General features: G+C 44.1%; 1 protein-coding gene across 2 annotated transcripts; it reads left to right on the top strand.

Annotated features, from left to right (window-relative positions):
- The first annotated feature begins 2,061 nt into the window (after window positions 1–2,061).
- On the top strand, window positions 2,062–25,897 carry LOC137431735 (diamine oxidase [copper-containing]-like). 2 transcript variants are annotated; one of them, XM_068123375.2, is made up of 5 exons: window positions 2,062–2,215; window positions 11,739–13,387; window positions 13,663–13,948; window positions 14,125–14,257; window positions 25,483–25,897. In XM_068123375.2, exons 2-5 carry the CDS (start codon window positions 11,743–11,745, stop codon window positions 25,771–25,773), a joined length of 2,355 nt encoding a protein of 784 aa, XP_067979476.2. In that variant the 5' UTR covers window positions 2,062–2,215; window positions 11,739–11,742; the 3' UTR covers window positions 25,774–25,897. The 2 variants fall into 2 exon arrangements, with proteins under 2 accessions (XP_067979476.2, XP_067979475.2); XM_068123374.2 differs by lacking the exon at window positions 2,062–2,215 and adding an exon at window positions 6,841–6,976.
- The last annotated feature ends 475 nt before the right edge of the window (window positions 25,898–26,372 follow it).

Raw genomic sequence — 26,372 nt, 5'->3', positions numbered from 1 at the left:
GGAGGGGGAGGGGAAAACGGACGTTGGGAACCTGTTGCAAAATGGTTACAAGGTTAGCCGATGCTTCTCCTCGCAATGACCTTTGTCTTGGTGTTGCCACCGAGCAGCACGAGCAGGTAATGGCAATCCCCAGCACGAACAAGCGAAGGCGTTCCCAGCACAAACACGAGCAAGTGAGAAGTGTCGGGAACCATGCAGAGCGAGTGCATCGGGAACCATGCAGAGCGAGTGCATCGGGAACCGTGCAGAGCGAGTGCATCGGGAACCGTGCAGAGCGAGAACATCGGGAACCGGGCAGAGCGAGTGCATCGGGAACCGTGCATCGGGAACCGTGCAGAGCGAGTGCGTCAGGAACCATGCAGAGCGAGTGTGTCAGGAACCATGCAGAGTGAGTGTGTCAGGAACCATGCAGAGCGAGTGTGTCGGGAACCATGCAGAGCGAGTGCGTCAGGAACCGTGCAGAGCGAGTTCGTCGGGAACCGTGCAGAGTAAGTGTGTCGGGAACCGTGCAGAGTAAGTGTGTCGGGAACCGTGCAGAGTGAGTGCGTCGGGAACCGTGCAGTGTGAGTGCCAGGGACACGTGGAGTCAGCAGTCGTGATCTCGTGCAGGGTAATGTGAGTGTCATGCACACATGCAAGAATAAAATCGGCCAAGCGAGTGACTCACATGCATGCAGAGGCAAGGTGAACAATGTCCCAGGCCAAAGAGAGAGTTCATAAACGTGCGTACAGCCAATGGAATCTAAGGCGAAGAGTAATGCAGGCACGTACTGAGGCCTGTGAGAGGGTCTGACCAAGAAAGGAGCACACGTGTACTGCCAACAAAGTCCAAAAGCCAAGAGAGAGAATAATCATGTGCAGAGGCCTGTGAGGGGGTCCGATCAAGAGCGGATGCACACGTGCTGAGCGAAACCGGCAATAAGGAGAGCCAGAAAAAACGTGTGCAAGGCCTTTTGCCGAGGTTGGGGAGGGGGGGGGGGCGGGGTGTTTTCCAGGCTCCCGATTGGTCGAGCTTGTCACTTCGCACCCTCAAGCTCCCTCAAAGTTCCTCAGGCTCTGATTGGTGGAGTGTCGCTTCCCCCGCCCAAGCCTCTTGATGGGACTTTTACCTGGTGCTTGGATGGTGTGCCTTTGAGCCTGTGTGCATTGCCTGGCAAAGATCCCTTATGAGTGGAGGGCCTATCTTTCCCTTCCCCTACGCATAACGACATACTCACCCGAAATAAGGGGAAGGGCTAAGATAATGGTCTGCTATGAAATAACTATTCATGGGGACCTGTATGGTGGTTGCCATTGCTTTTTAGTGGTTTCCCAAAACAGCAACAGTATGATATAATTATATTATATAATAACATTATATAATACAATAATATATAATATAATTATAGAATTATTAATTTATTAATTAATTAGAATTAATTATTATATAATATAATAATTATATAATAAAATTGAAGATAGCCTTCAATATTAATATCATCACGTATATTTATTTGCAGGCAAGACACGTGGTTTCAGGTGGTATCCTGCATACAGAGCTACACCTCCACCAGGTCTTCCAACCCGAGGTTCAGAAAAAAACACAAAAACCATGAAGAGTAAACAGTGTTCGAGGTGTATTTTCCTCGAGCCAAGTTGTCACACCAAGTTTCGTCCGAATCCGTCCATAACTTTTTGAGATATCTTGTTCACAGACAGACATGACAACATAACTTGCGTGACCTTCGATGTGCATCCTGGTGGTGCAGGTAACAGGTAACTGTGGACAAGAGTGCATTACATTGCCAAGAATCAGCAGGAAATATTCCGCCCGGACTCGGAAGGATGGGAGAGTATTTGTAGTAACGGGGTTATGTCCGACATCATGGTGCAGAGGTAGCACTTTAGCTGTCTGCTCTGGGTTCGATTCCAGACGCGACAATTAGTTTATGCACATTAAATATCGCACGGTGTCTTCGTGAAGAGTAGGCGAGTTATCGCCGATACCCTGGACATTAACTCCAAATTCCCGCTCCAACCGACAGGGGGAGGAGAGCAGGAAAATGGGGAGGGGGAGGAGGAGAGGGGAATGGGGAGGGGGCGGCAGCGCAGACATGCAGCTGTGGGCTGCGACTGAAGAAGAAGGACAAGGGTAAAACTAAAAGGTGGGTGTCGACCAAACAAACCAACAAAGGAACTTGTTGAGAAAAACAAAGGAACCAGAAAACGTTCACTGGTAAGCCTTTTCATTTTTGTCCTTGTCTTTGTAGTTCACGACTAAATTCCTCTTTTACAACATTCCTTTTATCGCCTTCGTGAATCTTTATGTGTCTCGATGTTATAAAGGAGACTGTGTGCACGGATGGATGTCGTGCATTGTGTAGCTATGTACGAAGTATATTGGGAAACTCTTCGACGTACAGACAGTACAAAGACCATCGAACCTCCGCAATGTTGCCAACATCTTCGTGCTCCCAAGTCCTCCCAGGGCCGGATGCAGGGCCACGTGCCTGTCTGGGTGGCTGGTCTCGAGGAGGCATCGCGCCCCAATTGCTTGGGGTGCTCCCTGGCACGAGGCGATAGATAACAAGGACATTTGACGGAGGCCATTAGTCCAGAATGACTCATCGGGGAATTGGGGATGACAAAAATGTGGCAGGCTAAGGGATATCGTCGGTGTGTTCTGTTAACAAGCAGCTTGCTGTCGCTTGGCAAACGTAGCTAGCGATTAAGAGAGGGGGCTTGTTCCGTTAACAAGCAGCTTGCTATCGCTTGGCCTTAAGCAGCTTGGCAAACGTAGCTAGCGAGCAAGAGATGTGTGTTCCGTTAACAAGCAGCTTGCCATCGTTTGGCCTTAAGGAGGCAGCGAGCAAGACATAGGATGTGTTCCGTTAACAAGCGGCTTGCTATCGCTTGCCTTAAGCAGCTTGGCAAAAGGAGCTAGCGAGCAAGAGATGGGGTGTGTTCTCTTAACAAGCAGCTTGGCAAAAGGAGCTCACGATCAAGAGATGGGGTGTGTTCTCTTAACAAGCAGCTTGGCAAAAGGAGCTAGCGAGCAAGAGATAGGGTATGTTCTGTTCACAAGCAGCTTGGCAAAAGGAGCTAGCGAGCAAGAGAGGGTATGTGTTCTGTTAACAAGCAGCTTGCTATCGCTTGGCCTGAAGCAGCTTGGAAAAAGGAGCTAGCGAGCAAAAGATGGGGTGTGTTCTGTTAACAAGCAGCTTGCTATCGCTTGGCCTTAAGCAGCTTGGAAAAAGGAGCTAGCGAGCAAGAGAGGGGGGTGTGTTCTGTTAACAAGCAGCTTGCTATCGCTTGGCCTTAAGCAGCTTGGCAAAAGGAGCTAGCGAGCAAGAGAGGGGGTGTGTTCTGTTAACAAGCAGCTTGCTATCGCTTGGCCTTAAGCAGCTTGGAAAAAGGAGCTAGCGAGCAAGAGAGGGGGTGTGTTCTGTTAACAAACGGCTTGCTATCGCTTGGCCTTAAGCAGCTTGGAAAAAGGAGCTAGCGAGCAAGAGAGGGGGTGTGTTCTGTTAACAAGCAGCTTGCTATTGCTTGGCCTTAAGCAGCTTGGAAAAAGGAGCTAGCGAGCAAGAGAGGGGGTTTGTTCTGTTAACAAGCAGCTTGCTATCGCTTGGCCTTAAGCAGCTTGGAAAAAGGAGCTAGCGAGCAAGAGAGGGGGTGTGTTCTGTTAACAAGCAGCTTGCTATCGCTTGGCCTTAAGCAGCTTGGAAAAAGGAGCTAGCGAGCAAGAGAGGGGGTGTGTTCTGTTAACAAGCAGCTTGCTATCGCTTGGCCTGAAGCAGCTTGGCAAAAGGAGGTAGCGAGCAAGAGAGGGGGTGTGTTCTGTTAACAAGCAGCTTGCTATCGCTTGGCCTGAAGCAGCTTGGAAAAAGGAGCTAGCGAGCAAGAGAGGGGGTGTGTTCTGTTAAATAGCAGCTTGCTATCGCTTGGCCTTAAGCAGCTTGGAAAAAGGAGCTAGCGAGCAAGAGAGGGGGTGTGTTCTGTTAACAAGCAGCTTGCTATCCCTTGGCCTGAAGCAGCTTGGCAAAAGGAGGTAGCGAACAAGAGAGGGTCTATGTTCTGTTAACAAACGGCTTGCTATCGCTTTCCAAGCTAGTCGTTCCATATCAACCGCTTCGCATGCCTCTCGCCTAGTGGCTCAGCAAGACAAGACCCACCATGGTATGGTCAAGGCCGCTGGCTTGAGATTTTCGAGTCTTGAGTTTGAGCCCTTGTCGTGCCGTGAAATAACAGCACGTGGGTTGACTGAGCCTGTCATCCTTCTGGGGTGTCGGCAAAATGAGAACCAGCTAAGTGAAAACAAGGGGCACTGCATCAGGGGCAATTGCCGTGCTCGCAGCAATAATGCAATCAATAGCCACATGCTGCATAGTGCATACGAACAACAACAACAACAACAACATGCATTTTAAAGGCCATTTTCCCTGCTAGAGTGGGGGTTAGCCTTGCGGTCCCCATGACAATCTTCTCCATTTTGCCCTATTTTCTGCATCTCTCCTTGTTAACCCCCTTGCCCGCATTTCTTCTTCCACCATCTTTAGCCAAGTCTTTCTCGGTCTTCCCCGTCCTCTACTTCCTTCTACATTCATTTCCATCACTCTTCTCAACCAGTCACTTTCATCCTTCCTCAACACATGACCAAACCATCTCAACCTGTTCCTCTTCACAGCATCCATCACAGGCTCTATTCCCATCATCTTTCGCAATTCATCATTTGTCTTCCTCTCTCTCAACGATACTCCGCACATCCGTCGAACCATTCGCATTTCCACCCTTTCCAACCTTCGTTGCTGCTCTACGTTCATTACCCATGTCTCGCTCCCATAAATCATAACACTTCTCACACATGCAGCATACACCTTTCCCTTCAGCTTCAACGACACTCCCCTCATCATCAGCACGCCACTCAATTCCCGAAACTTCTTCCATGCACATCTCACTCGAGCAACCGTTGCCGAGTCTGATCCACCTTCTCCATTCAGCATGTCTCCGAGGTAGCAAAATGTTTTCACACCTTCCAGCTTCACGCCGTCTCCAAGATCCAACTCAACATTTCCTCCATCTGCAGCTCCCTCTGTGCACACCGTACATTTGAATGTAGCTGCCACACTGGTTAATGACCCTCTCAGACCACTACATTTTTGATGAACCCACTCAGCGCACATTGTACACTGAATGGAGTTCACTCCGACACCCTTCCTACACACAGCACAGGGCCACTTCCCAGTTGTTTCCACCTCACCACATGCTTTACCACTTGCCATCACCTTCGTCTTTCCGATATTCACCTTCAGACCTTTTGTCTCCATACATTCCTTCCACGTGTTCATCTTTTCCTTCAGTCCATCCATACTTTCCGCAATCAACACCAGATAATCTGCATACCACAACTCCCGCGGTAAACCCTCCTTTACGTTCTGAGCCAGCACCTCCATCACAGCTACAAATAGTAGTGGACTTAGTACTGACCCCTGATGCACTCCCACCTTCACCTCAAACTCACAACTGTTCCCGTCCTTCGTCCTTACAGCTGTGCGCGCTCTTTTGTACATTGCCATCACTACTCTGATCAACCATTCCTCCACTCCTAACTTCCTCAATGCCCATGTCAATACTTTGCGTGGAACCCGATCGAATGCTTTCTCCAGATCAACAAACCCTGCATACGAAACATCATCTGCATACAAAACATGCTGCATACGAAACAAGATGGTATTCATAGAACACTTACCCGACACAGTCAACTTCTTGCGAGCCGACTCTTCTGTTTTTGAACATTTTTTTCTTTTATACAATATGGCTGCCAGACCACGTGAGCGATGACATCATAAATTTATGTTCTCTAATATAATTGTTGCATAGATCACGCTCAATACATTTCAAACTGATCAGACAAAGCCCTGTCGAATTATGACGTCATAATTATGGCACCAATGACGTCATCGTTAACAACACATATTCCACATATGGAGTTCTTTACAATGAGCCATGTTTCAATTTTTCCCATGCAGCGGTTATGGAGATGTCGAGGTGCAACATTTTTCGGTTTTTCAAAGATGGCGCCTGTACCACATGACCTATGATGTCATGATTATCATTAAAATATTCTAAAGGAGGAGGCGCCACTATGGTGAAAATTTCGTGTCCATCAGACCAACAGTTGCTGATTTAAAAAAAAAATAATGATCGGATGGATAAGTGTTGTATTTGTCGAATTATGACGTCATAACGAAGGCACCAATGACATCATCATTAACATATCTTATTACCCATGGGGAGTATTTGACAATGAGCCATGTCTCAATTTTTTCCATGGAGTGGTTTCAGAGATATAGAGGTGCGAAGTTTTTCCAAGATGTCGCCTGTACCACGTGCCCTGACGTCATAATAATCATTAAAATATTCTACAGGAGGAGGCCCTCCTATGGTGAAAATTTCATGTCAATCGGACCAACGGTTGCCGAGAAAATGAATTTTTTAAATGCACACACGGCACACGTACGCACATGAATGCTTAACCCCGCTTTTCGCTTCGTGAGCGCAGGGTAATAAGAATATAACAAGTAAAATATGGAAGATTGACTAAACAGCAAAATGACTAAGAAATTGCATTTAACACTCGAATTGCACACACGGTACAATGACTCTATGATATATTCCTCTTAGTTTGCACAAAACGAAAGGGTCACCACTTTGTATTTTCTTTATTTGCCTCTTGAGCCACCCGAGGTTACATCCCACATTTTCACTTTTGATTGTTGCTCTTCAATGGTTAACACATATTTGATATATTTAGTGGACGAGCTTATGTTTTCACTCTTGTCTGTCTGTCTGCTTGTCTGTGAGCAGAATATCTCAAAAAGTTCTGGACGGACTATGACAAAACATTGTGGATGCGTTGGTCGGGTGACAAGAACAAGCCGATTCGATTTTGGTTCAGCTCCGAATCCAGATCCGGCCTATCATTGGGATACAAAGCGTAAACTGTTCTTTTTCTTTTTGAATTCCCCCCTGACTTTTTCACATTTTCTTGTGTTACAACTTGAATTTAAAAAGGATTAAATGTAATTTTTTTTTTTGTCACAGATCTATGTAGGTTGGCAATCCTAGCGCAGGCTTTGATGGGTCCAATGCCCTCTCTGCATTGAAGTTATTTGTGGGTAACTCGTGTTATAAATGTGCATAAAATTGTGTATCTATGTGTATAATGTGTAAATTGTGTAAATGTGTATAAATGTGTATAAATGTGCATAAAATGTGCAAAAAATGTGCATAAAAATGTGCATAAAATTATGTGCATAAACGTTTGGGTGACTGACTGCAGCGTTTGGAATGCAGTTGATGTTCTGGTCGCCAAGTAAAGACTGCTCGTGTCAGAGCCTGTTAAAAAGCGTTTGAGGTGCCCCAGGGCAATGCTCCTTTGTGAGCCCTAACGTTGCTCCAAACAACGGTTAACTTGCCAACCTAGCAACCTTCCGCCCATCCAGCGTGGGTTCCACGATTAACGCCATTGGCTGAAGTTGACACTGTTTGCAACACAAACAACAAACGGTTTCAAAAGCGGGACTAAAATGATTCTTCCCACAGACAATTAGCTTGGGAAGAGCCGGGCAGGACTCATCTGCGCTTTTTCACTTTTTCTTCATAGTTACCCTGGCCAGAGGAGATGGTATTGCATTTGAGTCCGTTTGTTTGTTTGTCTGTTTGTCTGTCTGTCTGTCTGTCTGTCTGTTTGTCCGCACAGAATAAATATGATTTTCTCTGCAACCGTTGGTCCGATTGACAGGACATTTTCACCATAGGTGCAACTCCATCTGAATAATTTTTTCATGATAATTATGATGTCATATGTCACGTGGTTCGGCCGCCATCTTGGAAAAACCGAAAAAAATTGCACCTCTATATCTCCAAAAGCGCTGAACAGAAAAAAATTGAGACATGGCTCATTGTAAAGAACTCTCCATGGGGAATAAAATATGTTAATGATGATTTCATAGGTGCCTCCATCATGACGTCATAATTCGACAAGTACAAAACTTCATCCAATCGAGATGAAATTTCTTGAGCGCCATGTCGGCATAAACTGGTGGAGAAAAAATAATAATGATGACGTCATCGGTCACGTGGTTCGGCCGCCGTCTTGGAAAAACCGAAAAACGTTGCACCTCTATATCTCCGAAAGGGCTGAATAGAAAAAATTGAGACATGGCTCATTGTAAAGAACTCTCCATGTGGAATAACCTCTGTTAATGATGATGTCATCGGTGCCTCCATTATGACATCATAATTTGACAAGTACAAAACTTCATCCGATCAAGATTAAATTTCTTGAGCATAATCTAGGAATAAATTAGTTCAGAAAAAAATAATGATGACGTCATCGGTCACGTGGTTCGCCCGCCATATTTGTTTTAACACAAAAGCCTTGAAAAAACCACTGAAAATATATCCTGGCAAGGGGTTGCAATCTCTGATTGCTCTTTTTCTTGTTTTCTTTTGTATCCCCGCTTCGCAGACTTCACCATGAACCAAATTCCAATGTTCCAATTAGGTTTACAATCTGGCTGCATTTTCTTACAATTATAAGAAAAAAAAAATTGTTCTCATTTTTCCTCAAACGAAGAGCTTTTATTTATTATTATTATTATTTTTTTTGTACACAAGATTGAGGCTCGTGTAAGAACTAACATTAATCACAAAAAACATAAACTGACACATAAAACATAAAATAAAGGGAGCGGGAGACAAGATGGGGGGAGAGAGGGAAGCACGCAAGTACAACAGTAGAGAACAGGGACATCGGGAGATCTGTGGGAGGGAGAGGGCTTGGGGCAGTGGGCATGGGAAGGGGGTTGGGGGGTGGGAGAGGTATAAAACAAATGGACACTGCTCGGACTTTCAAGAAAGTATTTAAAAGTCGGTATTTAAAAAGGTGGATCTGGGGTGAATCAACGGGGGTAGAAAAGATCAAGGTTTTGGATGGGGGAAGATAAGAGATGGTGGTGAACAGCTGCTTTAAAGACCTGGAGAGAGAAGTGGGATTGAAGAGAGTGAGGGAGTTTGTTCCAGAGGCGGGAGAAAAGAGGAATGAAAGAGTGAAGGTGAGCAGAGAGTCTTGATTTTGGCAGTTTCACCAGAAAAGGATTTTCTGGAAAATCTTGTGTGACCTGAAGGAATATTTGGGGGACAGAGCACAGACAGAGCTGGAGAGCTAGGCTGGAGAGGAGTCGGTAGAAGACAGAAAGACCACCAACCTTCCTGCGGTGAGTGAGTGAAAGGCCTTCAGAATCAGCTTCATCACGGGAGATACCAATGATCCTGAAAGCTTTGGTTTCTACAGCGTGAAGACGAGCTAGGTTTGAGGAAGGAGCACCAGCCCAGAGGGGAGAGCAGTATTCCATTGAGCTGCGGATGAAACCCTTGTATGTGGCGAGGAGCTCAGGTGTGCCGAGGAAGGACTTCGCACGACGGAGTATGCCCAGTCGGCGACTGGCTTTGGAGGCGAGCTTGGAAGTGTGATTTTCCCAGGAAAGATCATGGCAGATAGTGAGACCCAAAAGCTTGAGTGAGAGAACTTCTTGGAGAGGATTGTTGATAAAGTAGATGGGAGAGTTGTCCAGTCGGTCTTTTCGGAGAGACATAGTGAGACTGTGAGATTTGTCAGGATTGAAAGACATGTTCCCCTTGTTTGATCAGTTTGTGATTTTGTCCAGGTCTGCGGAGAGTGAGGAGGTTGCAGACTGCTGATCTCATGGATGAGGTATGGAGCGGCAGAGAGTGTAGTCATCAGCAAAGAGATAGAGAGGGTTTTCCAGAGAGTCAGATAGATCATTGATGAAGACCCGAAAAAGCACAGGGCCCAGAACACTGCCTTGGGGAACTCCAGCCTGAACAGGAAGGGGAGATGAGAGAATTCCATGCAGGGCCACACGTTGACTATGACCAGAGAGGAAGTCTGCAAGCTAAGCGTGGAGATTTCCATGGATACCATACGAGGAGAGTTTGGTGAGCAGGGCGAGGCGCCAGACCGTATCGAAGGCACGAGATATGTCAAGGGAGACAGCTCTGATTTCCTGTTTGGCATGGAAGACCTCCATCCATTGTTGAGACAGCAGAAGCAGCATGTACAGAGTAGAGTGACCTGGTCTGAATCCAAATTGATGATCGGAGATCAAACCATTGGAGAAGAGGAAGGATTTGATATCCGAAGCAATGATGGATTCCATGACTTTGCTGATAATTGGGAGCAGGCTGATTGGTCTGTAGTTGCAAGGATCTGTTTTTGTACCTTTTTTGTGTAAAGCGGTGATGTTGGTTGATTTCCAAGATGCTGGCAGATGACCTTGAGCAAAAGAGAGGGTGAAAAGAACAGAGAGAGGGTGAGATAGAGCGGCAGAGTAGGATTTTAGGACCCGTGGGCTGATGCCGTCTGGTCCAGTTGCAGAATCAGAGTCGAGGTTTCACAGAAACTTCTCCACCTTGTCGGGAGAGAAGGACACAGAGTCCTAGAGCAGCTGGGTTCGACTGGGTAAGGTGGATACAGAGAGAGACGGATTTGGGACACAAGATTTTGAGGCAAATTATAACCAAAATGTACGTGGGAATGTATACTATATGTGTAGAGTTATTTGTATATTGGCATTACTCTGCGCTCTCGAAGTGAAAAGCAGGTTTAAGCGATCGGGTGTGTGCGTACCTGTGGCGCACATATATATGTACGTGTCTGCATTTAAAAAATTAGTTTACTCGGCAACTGTTGGTCCAATTGACACTAAATTTCACCATAGGAGTGCCCCCGCCTGTATAATCTTTGTATTCATAATTATGACGTCATGGGTCAGGTGCTTTCGGCGCCATCTTGGAAAACCCAAAAAACGTTGCACCTCTCTATCTCCGAAACTACTCCATGGAAAATAACTGAAACATGGTGCATTGATTGTCATGTACTCCCCATGGGGAATAAGATATTTTAATGATGATGTCATCGTTGCCTTCGTTTTGACGTCATAATTTGACAAATATATTGTAACGCTTCATCCAATCAGTATGAATTTTAATTCTTCGCAACTGTTGGTCCGATGGACACATCATTTACATTATAGGAGTGCCTTCTCCTGTAGAAGTTTTTAATGATAATTATGACGTCATAGGTCATGTGGTACAGGCGTCATCTTGGAAAAAACTGAAAAACGTTGCACCTCTGTATCTCCGAAACCTCTCCAAGGAAAACATTTAAACACTGCTCATTGTAAAGAATTTCGCATCGGGAATAAGTGATGTTAATGATGAGGTCACTGGTGCCTTAATTTCAAGTCATAATTCGACAGGGACAATGCTTTGTCTAATCAGTATTAAATTTCTTGAGCATGATCTACGCAACAATTATGTTAGAGAATGTAAATTTATGATGTCATCGCTCATGTGGTCTGGCAGGCATATTGAATCCAAGAAAAACCATCTAGTTTTTCTATTGGTTGAACCGTTTGTCAGCCATATTGAATTATTTGGTTTTATCCGTCAGTGATCCTGATTGGTCAAAACGCTTGGCTTGAGTTACTTACCCTCAACCACATAAACCATTCTCATTCCATTGCGCATACCTGCATTTCACCCCTACTTTACTTCTTCTGTCACAGGCAGATACCTTGTTTACATAATGCTACAAATGTTATTTGTACTGTCATTGTATAACCATACCAGCAGTACCAGAAAGGAATGTTGAAACAATGATTCTATTTCAGGTTTATGAAGAAAGAAGAAACCAGCACAATGGCAGAAAGCATAAAACGATGGAAAGTAATTGCAATTTTGTTGTTTCTACTGAATTTGTTATTTATAGCAATACTCATCGGGCAAAAAGCCAATAGAAAATCGATTGATTGTTTCTCCAAAGTTAATATGCAATTTGAACCCCCTGATACAAGAGCTGCTGAGCTATTTTCTGACCTCACTCCAGAAGAGATACAGAAAGTCAAGGAGTACATGTTTGGCGTGAAGCGATTTAACCTGGTCCCAATCACCCAGGCTACCGTGAACAGCAACTACATCTTTCTCATCGAGCTGTTCAACCCACACAAGGAGGCTGTACTGGAATACTTAGAGCGCAATGGACCGAAAACAGAACGTGTTGCTCGGGTTGTAGTTTTTCAAGGAGCATCTAGCCTCCCGGATGTTGAGGAGTACTTGGTGGGGTTTTTGCCAGGGCTGACCTGGTATAGAATGCATCACCCTTTCAACAGAAAACGTTCCGATATGTTCAACTCCAGACCACGATCGATTCCTGAAGTTTACCATTTGCATGCTGTAATGATGTCCCAAATTGGAGACACGCTGTATCATATTTTGAAGGAGAGCTATGGTTTCTGGATGAACAACTGCTCTACAAAATGTCTTTACACTGCTGATTTAAGTCCAAAAGGATTTGAATCTGGTGACAGAGAAAGCTGGATACTTTTTAACAGAAATCTAGAAGGATCGTACTTGCATCCGGTGAGCCTCGAGGTATTGGTTGACCATCGAAATGCCAATACGACTGAATGGAAAGTAAAGAAAGTTTATTACAATGGACAATACTTTGACAACATAGAACAATTGGTTTCAGGGTATGATAAAGGAACAATAAAAAAAGTGGTTTTGCCAAAGTTGGAAAAGGAGGATTTCGTTTATTCAACTTTTAAACGGCGGGGAACCTTCCAAGCGAACACGAAGCAGCGTGGACCTCGAGAATTCGAGCCAGATGGGCACCGGTTCAAACTTTATGGAAACCTAGTTCAGTACATGCCATGGACATTTGCATTCCGTGTTCGTTCTTCAACCGGCTTGCAGATCTTTGACATTCGTTTCAACGGCGAACGCATCGCATATGAGCTGAGCTTACAGGAAGCCATCTCCTTCTATGGAGGAAACACACCTGCTGCAACACAAATTAAGGCAATCGACAGTGGTTGGTTACTTGGAAGGAGCAACTTTGAGCTGTTGAAGAGTGTAGACTGCCCAGAACATGCAGTGTTTATGGATCTCCACCACTTTATGGACACGGATGAGGTGCTCCGCTTCCGTAACGCATTGTGTGTTTTTGAACACAATACGGCGGTCCCTTTAAGACGCCATTGCGCTGCCAACTGTGATGAGAGCTCCACCTTCCATGGAAGTGTTGAAACCTATGTTCTTGTGGTCAGGACAATTTATACAATTTACAATTATGATTATGTCATGGACATGATATTTTACCAAAACGGGATGATAGAGGCCAAAGTTTTTGCCACAGGCTATCTTCTTGGCCAATTCTTTGTTGAAGGAGGAAAACGATATGGTTCTCGAGTACAAAAGCATCTCCTCGGAAATGTCCACACTCACCTGTTTAACTTTAAGCTGGACATGGATATAGCAGGTATGCTGCTGCTTACTTTTCATCATTTTGAAAAGGCTTCCATATTTTATACTTCTTTATTATCGATAATTTGTACTTGTAATATAGACTGAAAATGTATTTTGTCTCAACTTGATGTCAGAGCTCCATACGGACAATATTCACATGTCTTCATATTAAATATTAGCGAGACTGATTTTCATTGCACTTCATTGGAAGAACATTTTTTATTGCACAGATTTGCACAGACTTTAGGGTTGAATGCTTCTCATGCCACTTTTTTCTGCCCTGATCAGGAAGTGAAAACAGCTTCATGACAGTGAGCAGGGAGTTTGAGAACATAAGTCACCCGTGGAGCCCTGGCCGTCGGCTCATTCAACCATGGGTCCACAGGCGTGTGGTGAGCCATGAAGGAGAAGCTGCATTCCGACACGGTACAACTCTACCTTACCTTGTATTCTATAATCCCAAGAAAGAAAACCGTTGGGGCCATAGTCGTGGATACCGACTTCAACTAAACTCACATACCCAGCCAATTCTCCCTGAGGGCTATGGTGAGGAGAAAGGTGTCACTTGGAACAGGTATGAGGGAGGACCTGGTGCTTCCAGAGTCCTTATTTTTTTAAATGACGATTGAATGCAGTCTTTGGACTAGTTTTCCTTAGGGTGTTTGCACATGTGATTTGTCTGACTGAAGCATCAGTTTTTTTTTTAATGCATTGTGTTTGACTATTTTTTATCACTCTTCTTCCCATTAGATACCAAGTAGCAGTAACCAGGTATAATGAAATTGAAGTGATAAGCAGCAACATCTACATCCAGAACAACCCTTGGAAACCTGCTCTGGATTTTGATGAATTTATAACAAACAATGAAACCATTGAAGAACAGGTAAGAGGATAATGACGATTTTAAAAAAAGAAAAGTTATTGTGTCGTATAGAGCTTGAGAACATTTATATAATTTCCTGGACACTGCAAGAAAAAAAACTGTTCTAAATTCAGGTTTGAATTAAATAGACTAGCAACAGTACCCGCCCTATGGGCGGGGCTTCAATTGGGAAGCCCAAATGAAAAGGAAAAATATCAGAAATTGAAGGCTTTTTAATTTTAAACGATTCATATAAACATCCGTTAAATCATATCACACGCAAATCATCAAAATCTAAACAGTACATGGCGCCCATTTTGAAAAAAGATTGAATTCTGCAAAACGGAAGTGGCCGCTACACGTCTTCCTCAGTCGCACGTTTATGTGTGAAGCGTGCGCGACGAATCTGTAACATGGAAGCGGCCGCTACACCTGTTTCTCAGTCGCTTTGCACACGCTGCCATGTTACTTCGGAGCCGCATGTTTATATAGGAAGAGTTCGTCAGGAGTCGATCTACTCTCTCCTGGTACGTAGAATAAACAGTATTTGTAGAATTTCAACAAAAGCCACATCACTGTTCATATTGGTAAATATTATTCCATCGTGTTTGGAAAAACTGGAAAATTGGAAAAATTGGAAAATTTGAAAAACAACATAGCCTATTTTACTCCAGGAGGTCCCAGGATTACCCACCCAAAATATCGTTGCGATCGGTTGAGCCGTTTTTGCGGTACCTTCGAACGGACGGACGGACATTTGGTGAATTATAGTAAGATTATAATTTAAATCCGCACACTCACCTCTAAGATATCTTACCTGGGATTCAATCTTTTTTATATAATAGTTATTTTCCTTTTTTTTGGTCTGAGAAAATATAACTGGGCTGTATAAATGATGCCATTGGAACTGTATTCTTTATTGATTACTTGCACAGATATTCCACGATATTAATGGTGCCATCTTCTTATTTGATACTGTTTTTAGTCCACCAAATTGGATTAAATATTGGTATAGACACGAGAGATTGCATATCAATTTTGTGAAAAACGGCGGTGATGGCTGCTCGGCTCTGAATCGAGCAGTCATGGGAAACAAACCAATACCAGTGAGGCAAATACAACAAGGTCTTACACCTCAACCACTGAGCTGCTCCATATTACAAGCGATAAATAGAAATTCTAATGCTTACGGATAGTAGTGAGCTACATACCAACTCTTTATTTTGTGCTCCAAACAGACCAAATAAAAAAAACAAGACCAATAGTCTAACAATGGCATGGCTGGGCTTGTATCTGCTGAGTGGAGGATCTGCTGTCCCCCTGTCATGTGACCAGATCCTCAGCCCTGATTGGTGGAGGTTTGGGAGGGACATACATCCATACACCGGATTGACAGACAAACACTGTTCCAGACGGCATTTGCCCTCCTGGCTCCGCCATAAAAATATGGCCGATGCAATAATATGAACCATGTGACCGATGACGTCATCAATTTTTTTTCTTGACCTATTTATTCCTAGATCACGCTCAATAAATTTCATACTGATCTCATCAAGCGTTTTACTTGTCGATTTATGACATCATAATGAAGGCACCTATGACATCATCATTAACATATGTTATTACCCATGGATGAGTACTTTACAATGAATCACCTTTCATTTTTTTCCATGGATCAGTTTTGGAGATAGACGTGTGACATTTTTCGTTTTTTCCAAGATAGCGGCCATACCACGCGACCTATGACCATCATAATTACCATTTATAAATCCACAGTAGGAGGCGCTCCGATGGTGAAACGTGACCGAACCACGTGACCGATGACGTCATTATTTTTTTTTCTCCACCAATTTATGCCGGCATGGCGCTCAATACATTTCATCTTCGAATCGAATGAGCTGTCGAATTATGACGTCATAATGGAGGCACCTATGACATCATCATTAACATATTTTATTCCCCATGGAGAGTTCTTTACAATGAGCCATGTCTCAATTTTTTCACATTTCAGCGCTTTCGGAGATATATACAGTCATGTGAAAAAGTAAGTACACCCCATGTAAAGTTTTGACTTTTACAACATATTTCAACATACAGCTATTTGATCTTCATTTCAACAATATTGACAGATAAAGGTGATATAATATAACAAATATCATGAAACATTTACATTTTGTAGTCCATTGTATAATTTACATAAACATAAATGCAAATTTCGCATGTGGAAAAAGTAAGTACACCCTTGGCTCTTATGGGTGGTATTGCCCCCTTTGGCAGAAACAACATCAAGTAGGTGTTTCTTATAACTGTGTACCAGTCTCTGACATCGACTGGGAGAAATTTTTGCCCACTCCTCCATGCAGAATTATTTCAGCTGTGCGATGTTTGAGGGGTTTCGTGCATGCACAGTTCGTTTCAAGTCCCCCCACAACATCTCGATGGGATTTAGATCCAGGCTTTGACTTGGCCATTCCAGAACCCTCCATTTCTTTCTCTTCAGCCATTCCTTGGTGGATTTACTGGTATGTTTAGGGTCATTGTCATGTTGCAAGGTCCACCTTCGGTTGAGCTTCAACTTTCCGACAGATGGCCTCACATTATCCTCAAGCACCCTCTGGTACAATGAAGAATTCATAGTGGATTATATGATGGTGAGCTGCCCAGGCCCTGATGCAGCAAAGCTGCCCCAAACCATAATATTTCCACCACCATGCTTTACAATTGGTATCAGGTTCTTGTGGTCAAATGCTGTCTTTGGTTTTCGCCAAACATGTCTTCTGGTACTGTGGCCAAATAGCTCTACCTTTGACTCATCTATCCAGAGCACATTGTTCCAGAAGTGCTGGTCTTTGCCTAGGTGTTCATTGGCAAACTTTAGTCTTGCCCTGATGTTCTTTCTGGACAGCAAAGGTTTCCTCCTGGCACACCTCCCATGTAGATCAAATTTGTGCAGCCTCTTTCTAATGGTAGATGCGTGCACTTTGACATCAACAGTGGCAAGAGCTACCTGTAGGTCCCGTGATGACATTCTGGGGTTCTTCGAGACTTCTTTCAGCAGCTTGCGGTCTGCTCTCGGGCTGAACTAGCTGAGGCGGCCTGGCCTGCACAAGTTGGCAGTTGTTTGGAATCTTCTCCACTTGTAGATGATCTTCCGGACAGTCGATTGATTGATTTCAAATTGTTTGGAGATCTTTTTAAATCCCTTCCCAGACTCGTAGGCATCTTTAACCTTCTTTCTGAAGGCCTCAGAGAGCTATTTTGATCTCAGCATGGTGACGCCGCACACTTCAACAACAAAGAGCAAACCAAACTAAATGTCTGAGGTTTAAATAAGACAGGTTCCTCCAAGATCCTCTCTAACGATGTTCTCATCATTTGCACCTGAACTGGTGCACCTGATTCTAATTTTAGGTATTTGAAGTAGTGATAAATGTCGGGGTGTACTTACTTTTTCCACATGCGAAATTTGCATTTATGTTTATTTAAATTATACAATGGACTACAAAATGTAAATGTTTCATGATATTTGTTACATTATATCACCTTTATCCCTCAATATTGTTCGAATGAAGATCAAATAGCTGTATGTTGAAATATGTTGAAAAAGTCAAAACTTTACATGGGGTGTACTTACTTTTTCACGTGACTGGAGGTGCAATGTTTTTCGATTTTTCCAAGATGACAGCCGAGCCACGTAATCTATGATGTCATAATTATCATAAAAAAATTATACAGGTGGAGTTGCACCTGTGGTGAAAATTTCCTGTCAATCGGACGAACGGTTGCAGAGAAAATCATTTTAATTCTGTGCGGACAAACAAACAAACAAACAAACAAACGGACTCTCATGCAATACCATCTCAAACAGAAAAACGGACTCTAATGCAATACCCTCTCCTCAGGCGAGGGTAATAATGCGTTATCTCTGCAGCATCCCATTGTATTCTTTAAACTATATTTATATTAGTGTATAAATGATTGAATAAATGAATGAATGAATGATCGTTTAAAGGCCATTTTCCCAGCTAGAGCAGGGGTTAGCCTTGCGGGCCCCATGACAATCATGGTTCCCTGTTTGAGGCAATGTTTTTATGGCCGGATGCCTTTCCTGATGCCAAACCTTGGTCGCCTCTTACAATGCGCAGGGATACGGAGTACCTATTCTAAACCTGGGTACACCCCGGGATCATTCATCCCAGCAAGCTGGTACTCAATTTGCCGGGATCATTCATCCCAGCAAGCTGGTACTCAATTTGCCGACCTCGGAAGGATGACAGGCTGAGTCAACCCCCCTGGTGTTAATTTAGCGATCGACCGGGATTCGAACCCAGGATCCTAGGATCCCAAGCCGGCACCCTAACCGCTAAGCCAACACCAGGCTAAGTGTATAAATAATTAATGAGAAAATTTATTTCCCAACCCATTAAATATTGTCGCGCGACTCCCTCTCAGTTAAGACCGGGGAAATCACGAATGGCAATCGAGCGTTAATGAGGCGTTCGGGTCAATGGCGGATTTAAATGCAGGCGTGGGAGGAAGGAGGAAAGAAGAAGAAGAAGCGGCGAGATGTACCTCACGGTCCGCGCGCACCAGCGTCTTCACCCTGTGGAAATTAACTCACACGAACACGGGATTTAGAATAGAAAACAATATAATAAAAGGGTTTATTTACAATAACTTTCGGGACAAGGAAACGCGACGATAAAAACTAAACCCCTATATCGGGACGTCCCCACACAGACTTCAACTACAGGACAAATGGAAGAATGAATGAAAGAAAACGTTGTGTTTGCGTAGTGTGGCCTATATGCCTGGATGCAGCATCCATCAGGAATCGTCAGGCTTGAGCACCGTCGTCCGATGCAGCCCTCCCCGGGGCCCCATTCACCAGGCCTCGATGCATCCTCACTCTCGCTCCACCAGGCCCACGTACGCCGCTGCCGGCACGCCTCACATCCCCGCGCGATCGCCCGTGAGGTCCCGTGCGTGAACGCCGGGCAAGAGGATCGTCGGTGCTCCAACGTCTCTCCAACGTCCAACAAGCAAGGCAATCTTCGGATCGCAAGGGAAGAGGTCCAAACGGAGAGAAAGGAAAAGAGGTCCGGGCAGGAAGGAATCCAACAACAAGAAGCACAAAATGTTGGCCAGCGAGTGGTTTTGTTGCTCATTGTCTGACGTCAGCCCTCTTCTCTTCCAACCAGTACGTCATTTCTTGGTGGTCTTTCGCGCCCTCACACGTCACCGGCGCTTCTCCTTCAATCGCGCGTAGCTTCTTACCCGTCTTTCGCGCCCTCCTCACTGATTGGCCTCGTGCCTCGCGCCTTTGGTGTTACGTCATCGTGTGGCACGTCATTGTCGGTGGCCAATCAGTGTGGCACGTCCTTCATCTTCCCTACTCTCCAATCAGCGACCTGCTTCCAACTCACCCCTTCCCCCTGTCAATCACGAGTCCTTCGGGGCATGGCTCTCGGCCTGCCTGTTCGATGTTTGCCTGCCATGCCGGCGTAGTACGTGGACTGTTCGTCCAGTCAGGTTTTATTATGAGAGGGAAGTTAATTAGTGTGTATGCGCTAATGGGCCCAGCGAATGTATATGAGTGCGTTGCCATATGGGACACCGGGATGATCACAGGTTTCATACACGCCGGAATTAGCATAATCTCTCCAACTATTTATCACCCGATCATCCTTGTATGATCACAGGTGTACGCTTAATCCGGCAAACCTCCAAAACAAACGAATTACAGGTGAGGAATCCCTATCCTGACAGCCGGGGCATAATACCTACGCAGATCTACTTGGATCTATATATGTCCGACCCAAAATTCATAACAATATCATATATTTTAAAAACTGAAAAAGTTGTATTTTCTCAGACTTTTGTGAGAATAAGAATATTGGGAACGCCTCAACACAAATCCAGGCACAACCTCTAAGATGTGCAGGTTTGGGAAACTACGCACTCTGAAACAGCAAGAGATCTTTTGTGGAGCAACTGTCATTGAATAACCTATAATTCCACATCAAACATGCCCAGGCATGAACATGTCAACATGAGAGCTGAAAAGGAAGTTTTAGGCATAGGCTGCAAAGGCAGCCAAGAAGGCTGCAAAGAAAGAGGTAGCAAAGGCACAGGAGGCATATAGGAAAATGTTCGGAGAACGCTTAGATTCGGAAGAGGGTCAGAGAGCGGTATTCAGGATTGCAAAGCAGATAGCGAAAGAGAGGTGTGATGTGATGGGGGTGAGCTGCTTGAAAGATGAAGTGGGACAAATCGTTGTGGACCCAGATGGAATTAAAGTAAGATGGAAGAGACATATGGAAATGCTGTTGAATGCAGAGAATGAATGGGACGGCAACACAGAGAGTAAGCCAGTTTTAGGACCGGCAGAGAAGATAACTGAGAAGGAAGTTGAGGAAGCGATAAAAGCAATGAAGAGTAGAAAAGCGGAGGGCCGACGTGAGTTGTGGGAGATATCTTGAAGGCAGCGGGGAGTTGGGGTGTGAAGAGAATGACAGAGATCTGTAATCTGGTGGTGAAAGAAGGCCGCATTCCAGTGGATTGGGAACTGAGTACCCTTGTCTCTATAAACAAGGGGAAAAGTGACCCTCTGGACTGTGGCTCTTATAGAGCGATAAAGTTATTAGAGCATGGAATGAAGGTATTGGAAAGGGTGTTGGAGAAGAGGATAAGGAAGAAAGTGAAGATTGACGAATGCAGTTTGGATTTATGCTAGGAAGAGGAACGACAGACGCGCTTTTTATTGTGAGGCAGTTGCAGGAGAAGTACATGGAGAAGAGGAAGAAGTTGTTTCTTGGGTTTGTTGATCTGGAGAAAGCATTTGATAGGGTTCCAGACAAAGTAGGGACATGGGCATTGAGGAAGTTAGGAGTGGAGGAATGGTTGATCAGAGTAGTGATGGCAATGTACGAGAGAGCACGCACAGCTGTAAGGACGAAGGACGGGAACAGTGGTGAGTTTGAGGTGAAGGTGGGAGTGCATCAGGGGTCGGTACTAAGTCCACTCCTATTTGTAGCTGTGATGGAGGTGCTGGCTCAGAACGTAAAGGAGGGTTTACCGTGTGAGTTGTTGTATGCAGATGGTCTGGTGTTGATTGGGGAGAGTATGGATGGACTGAAGGAGAAGATGAACAAGTGGAAGGAATATATGGAGGCAAAATGTCTGGAGGTGAATATCGGAAAGACGAAGGTGATGGAAAGTAGTAAAGCATGTGGTGAGGTGGAAAGAACTGGGAAGTGGCCATGTGCTGTGTGCAGGAAGGGTGTTGGAGTGAACTCCATTCAATGTACAATGTGCGTTGAGTGGGTTCATCAAAAATGTAGTGGTCTGAGAGGGTCATTAACCCGTGTGGCAGCTACATTCAAGTGTAAGGTGTGCACAGAGGGAGCTGCAGTTGGAGGAAATGTTGAGTTGGATCTTGGAGACGGCATGAAGCTGGAAGGTGTGAAAACATTTTGCTACCTCGGAGACATGCAGAATGGAGAAGGTGGATCAGACATGGCAATGGTTGCTGGAGTGAGATGTGCATGGAAGAAGTTTCGGGAACTGAGTGGCGTGCTGACGAGGAGGGGAGTGTCGTTGAAGCTGAAGGGAAAAGTGTATGCTGTATGTGTGAGAAGTGTTTTGATTGAATGGAGCAAGACATGGGTATTGAATATAAAGCAGCAACGATGGCTGGAAAGGGTGGAAATGCGAATTGTTCGGTGCATGTGTGGAGTATCATTGAGAGAGAGGAAGACAAATGATGAATTGCGAAAGACTAGCAACGGTACCCGCCCTAATATAAGGGTGGGGCTTCAATTGGGATGCGCAAATGATTATTTAAACGATTTATATAAACATCCGTTCAATATCACATGCAAATCATCAAAATCTAAACAGTATTTTTGACTTTCAATAAAACCACATCTCTGTTTATATCGGTAAATATTATTCCATCGTGATATCAACTGGACGCTTTTCTTTAGGAAAAAAAAAATGGAATGATTTTGTACCTCTTCTTCAGCTTAGAACTTCAGGATTGACGACATTGCTGATAAAAGTTCCTTTTCTCTCTTTGAAGTTCTTGGCAAACATTTATATATTGTCACTGCTTCCAACGTGACGCCATGGCATTATTCATTACATTCATTCATTCATTCATTTAATGATCATTAAACATTCTTCTTACGCTCATTAAACGTTCATTAAACATTAAACGTTCATTAAACGATTACGAAAATAAAACCGAAAAACATTACGAAATTACGTTCACACCGTCACGTCAAACACTACCGTGAACACAAACATCGTCACAACATCATCACAATGAAATCATCATCACAAACGTTACGTGAAGTAATTCAAACGGTGAACACGTCGAATATTGGAGAGCCCATTGCCCAAACGATTTGTTTTCTCTGGTACGTTTATCAAGTAATCATATGTACATACACGTTAATCTTACAGCCGCCATGTTGGTGCTCATCGTCACTGCGATGCGAAGCGAACGTTATGCGGGAGTCCAAACCTGAAAATGCTGGAGGCCAAAGCTGAAATGGGAAAAACAATATTGCCTATTTTACTGCAGGAGATCCCAGGATTACCCACCCAAAATATCGTTGCGATCGGTTGAGCCGTTTTGGCGGTACCTTCGAACGGACGGACAGACGGACGGACAGACAGACGGATGGACATTTGGTGAATTATAGTAAAGATGATGGGAATAGAGCCTGTGATGGATGCTGTGAAGAGAAACAGGTTGAGATGGTTTGGTCATGTGTTGAGGAAGGATGAAAGTGACTGGTTGAGAAGAATGATGGAAATGAATGTAGAAGGAAGTAGAGGACGGGGAAGACCGAGAAAGACTTGGCTAAAGATGGTCGAAGAAGAAATGCGGGCAAGGGGGTTAACAAGGGGAGATGCAGAAAATAGGGCAAAATGGAGACGATTGTCATGTCATGGTGTCATGGAAGATTATCTGCAAGGACAAGGCTAACAATTCGCAATTGGTTCGCAATTGTCCCGCAAGGCGAACCCCCGCTCTCGCAGGGGAAATGGCCTTAACATGCCTGTTGTTGTTGTTGTAGACAGAGAAAATGAACTTTAAAGGGAATAAACCCGAAACATGCTGGCAGAAGGGACATACACACATACATACTAACACACACAAACATACATACACACATACAGTCATGTGAAAAAGTAAGTACACCCCATGTAAAGTTTTGACTTTTTCAACATATTTCAACATACAGCGATTTGATCTTCATTTCAACAATACTGACAGAAAAAGGTGATATAAGATAACAAATATCATGAAACATTTACATTTTGTAGTCCATTGTATAATTTAAATAAACATAAATGCAAATTTTACATGTGGAAAAAGTAAGCACACCCCTACATTTATCACTACTTCAAATACCTAAAATTAGAATCAGGTGCACCAGTTCAGGTGCAAATGATGAGAACATCGTTAGAGAGGATCTTGGAGGAACCTGTCTTATTTAAACCTCAGACATTTAGTTTGGTTTGCTCTTTGTTGTTGAAGTGTGCGGCGTCACCATGCCGAGATCAAAATAGCTCTCTGAGGCCTTCAGAAAGAAGGTTAAAGATGCCTACGAGTCTGGGAAGGGATTTAAAAAGATCTCCAAACAATTTGAAATCAATCATTCGACTGTCCGGAAGATCATCTACAAGTGGAGAAGATTCCAAACAACTGCCAACTTGTTCAGGCCAGGCCGCCTCAGCAAGTTCAGCCGGAGAGCAGACTGCAAGATGCTGAAAGAAGTCTCGAAGAACCCCAGAATGTCATCACGGGACCTACAGGTAGCTCTTGCCACTGTTGATGTCAAAGTGCACGAGTGTACCATAAGAAAGAGGCTGCACAAATTTGATCTACATGGGAGGTGTGCCAGGAGGAAACCTTTGCTGTCCAGAAAGAACATCAGGGCAAGACTAAAGTTTGCCAATGAACACCGAGGCAAAGACCAGCACTTCTGGAACAATGTGCTCTGGACAGATGAGTCAAAGGTAGAGCTATTTGGCCACAGTACCAGAAGACATGTTTGGCGAAAACCAAAGACGGCATTTGACCACAAGAACCTGATACCAACTGTAAAGCATGGTGGTGGAAATATTATGGTTTGGCACAGCTTTGCTGCATCAGGGCCTGGGAAGCTCACCATCATATAATCCACTATGAATTCTTCATTGTACCAGAGGGTGCTTGAGGATAATGTGAGGCCATCTGTCGGAAAGTTGAAGCACAACCGAAGGTGGACCTTGCAACATGACAATGACCCTAAACATACCAGTAAATCCTCCAAGGAATGGCTGAAAAGAAAGAAATGGAGGGTTCTGGAATGGCCAAGTCAAAGCCCGGATCTAAATATTAAAAAAACCACCTTTAGAGGCCATTTTTCCCCGCAAGCGGGGGTTGGCCTTTTTCGGGAACCGTGGTTGTTGTTGTTTTTCGGTCCCCTTTTTGAAGCAATGTTTTATGACAATAATATTGTATTGACGATAATTGACGGATCTAAATCCCATCGAGATATTGTGGGGGGATTTGAAACGAGCTGTGCATGCAAGAAACCCCTCAAACATCGCACAGCTGAAAGAATTCTGCATGGAGGAGTGGGCAAAAATTTCTCCCAGTCGATGTCAGAGACTGGTAGACAGTTATAAGAAACACCTACTTGAGGTTGTTTCTGCCAAAGGGGGCAATACCACCTATTAGAGCCAAGGGTGTACTTACTTTTTCCACATGCGAAATTTGCATTTATGTTTATTTAATTTATACAATGGACTACAAAATGTAAATGTTTCATGATATTTGTTATATTATATCACCTTTATCTATCAATATTGTTGAAATGAAGATCAAATAGCTGTATGTTGAAATATGTTGAAACGGTCAAAACTTTACATGGGGTGTACTTACTTTTTCACGGGACTGTACATACACACATAGACCAACGGTGTTCCAGACGGCATTCGCCGCAAAAAATCTGTGAGGAATTATGGATACCCTCCATCACATAGGTAGAGCAATACATGGAGGTATTTACCGTTTCCCAAAACAACAAACCCCAGTTTAGTAACACTTTATAACTACTCCATAATTGATTGCTTCCCTAATTCCCTGGGTCATTTTCCTTACAAAAAGTTTACCCAATATTGCACAACCTGTAATGCTTGCTCCTGCCTCTCCGCTCCTCCTCCTCCACACAATGCCTCCCCAGGACCTGGTGGCTTGGATTACAACCGGCTTTGTCCACATCCCATCCGCGGAGGATGTTCCCAATACAGCGACGGCTGGTAATACCATCGGATTTGTGTTCCGGCCATTTAATTTCTTTAACGAGGACCCTTCGCTAGCCTCACCTGATGGACTGGTCGTGAAGCCGGACCAAGGAGAGTCTGGTGAAGGGAAGTTTTCCTGGGCTACAGAGGAAACAAATCGTGGTGAAGCTCAGGAATGTTTGGTGAAAATGGAGAAGATTGAATACTTTGGCAAATGCAAGGCCAAATGATAAGGTTCAGTTTAAGAAGAATCTCTTCATCATTGGATTTTTTGGATTTTCTACTGTTTATTTTGCTGTGTCTGTGTTTACTGTGTCCTTCTTGTTCAGTTTTATTAAAAAATTCATGCAAATATGTTAGTAATGGTTGGAATTTTTTTGTACCGTTTTTTTTTTAGGCCTACCTGTTTCCCTCGGTACGGTAGTCATTGTGTGTCCACGGTCGTTCTTCCTCTGTACCACCTTCAGTATTTAAAGCACTCTTAAAAGATGAAAGTGCAATTGGGAAACACATTTAATTCAACACAATTACTTACCACCTCTTATCCATGTCACCCTCCCATGTCACCTCTTATCCATCCATGTCACCCTCCCCAAGGTTATATCAGAACGAGCTGATTCATCACACAGTCACGGATTGTTTAACCCCAATATGGGGCCGTTCAAAAATTATGGAATGCTATTTTTTTAGGGAGCTGTGTACTGTGAATGCTGACAGGCTTCAGTAAACCTTACTTATCATTATTATTCGACATTGATTGGATATTTCAGGGTACCTCATCATGAGTAACACTCGGCTCAAACAAGGCCAATGGAAATCTGATACAACA

This window comes from Myxine glutinosa, chromosome 7 (assembly GCF_964187855.1).
Source record: "Myxine glutinosa chromosome 7, kmMyxGlut1.1, whole genome shotgun sequence".
Lineage (NCBI taxonomy): Eukaryota > Metazoa > Chordata > Myxini > Myxiniformes > Myxinidae > Myxine > Myxine glutinosa.
Note: the sequence above shows the minus strand (reverse complement) of the source record. Positions and strands in the feature narration are given on the sequence as shown.

Excerpts from the sequence above, each read along its gene's own strand:
- LOC137431735 (XM_068123374.2), top strand. The coding sequence starts at position 6,891 with ATGCGTTGGTCGGGTGACAAGAACAAGCCGATTCGATTTTGGTTCAGC. Across the intron at positions 6,977-11,738 it reads CTATCATTGGGATACAAAGC|GTTTATGAAGAAAGAAGAAA; the intron begins GTAAACTGTTCT and ends ATTCTATTTCAG. Across the intron at positions 13,949-14,124 it reads AAAGGTGTCACTTGGAACAG|ATACCAAGTAGCAGTAACCA; the intron begins GTATGAGGGAGG and ends TCTTCCCATTAG.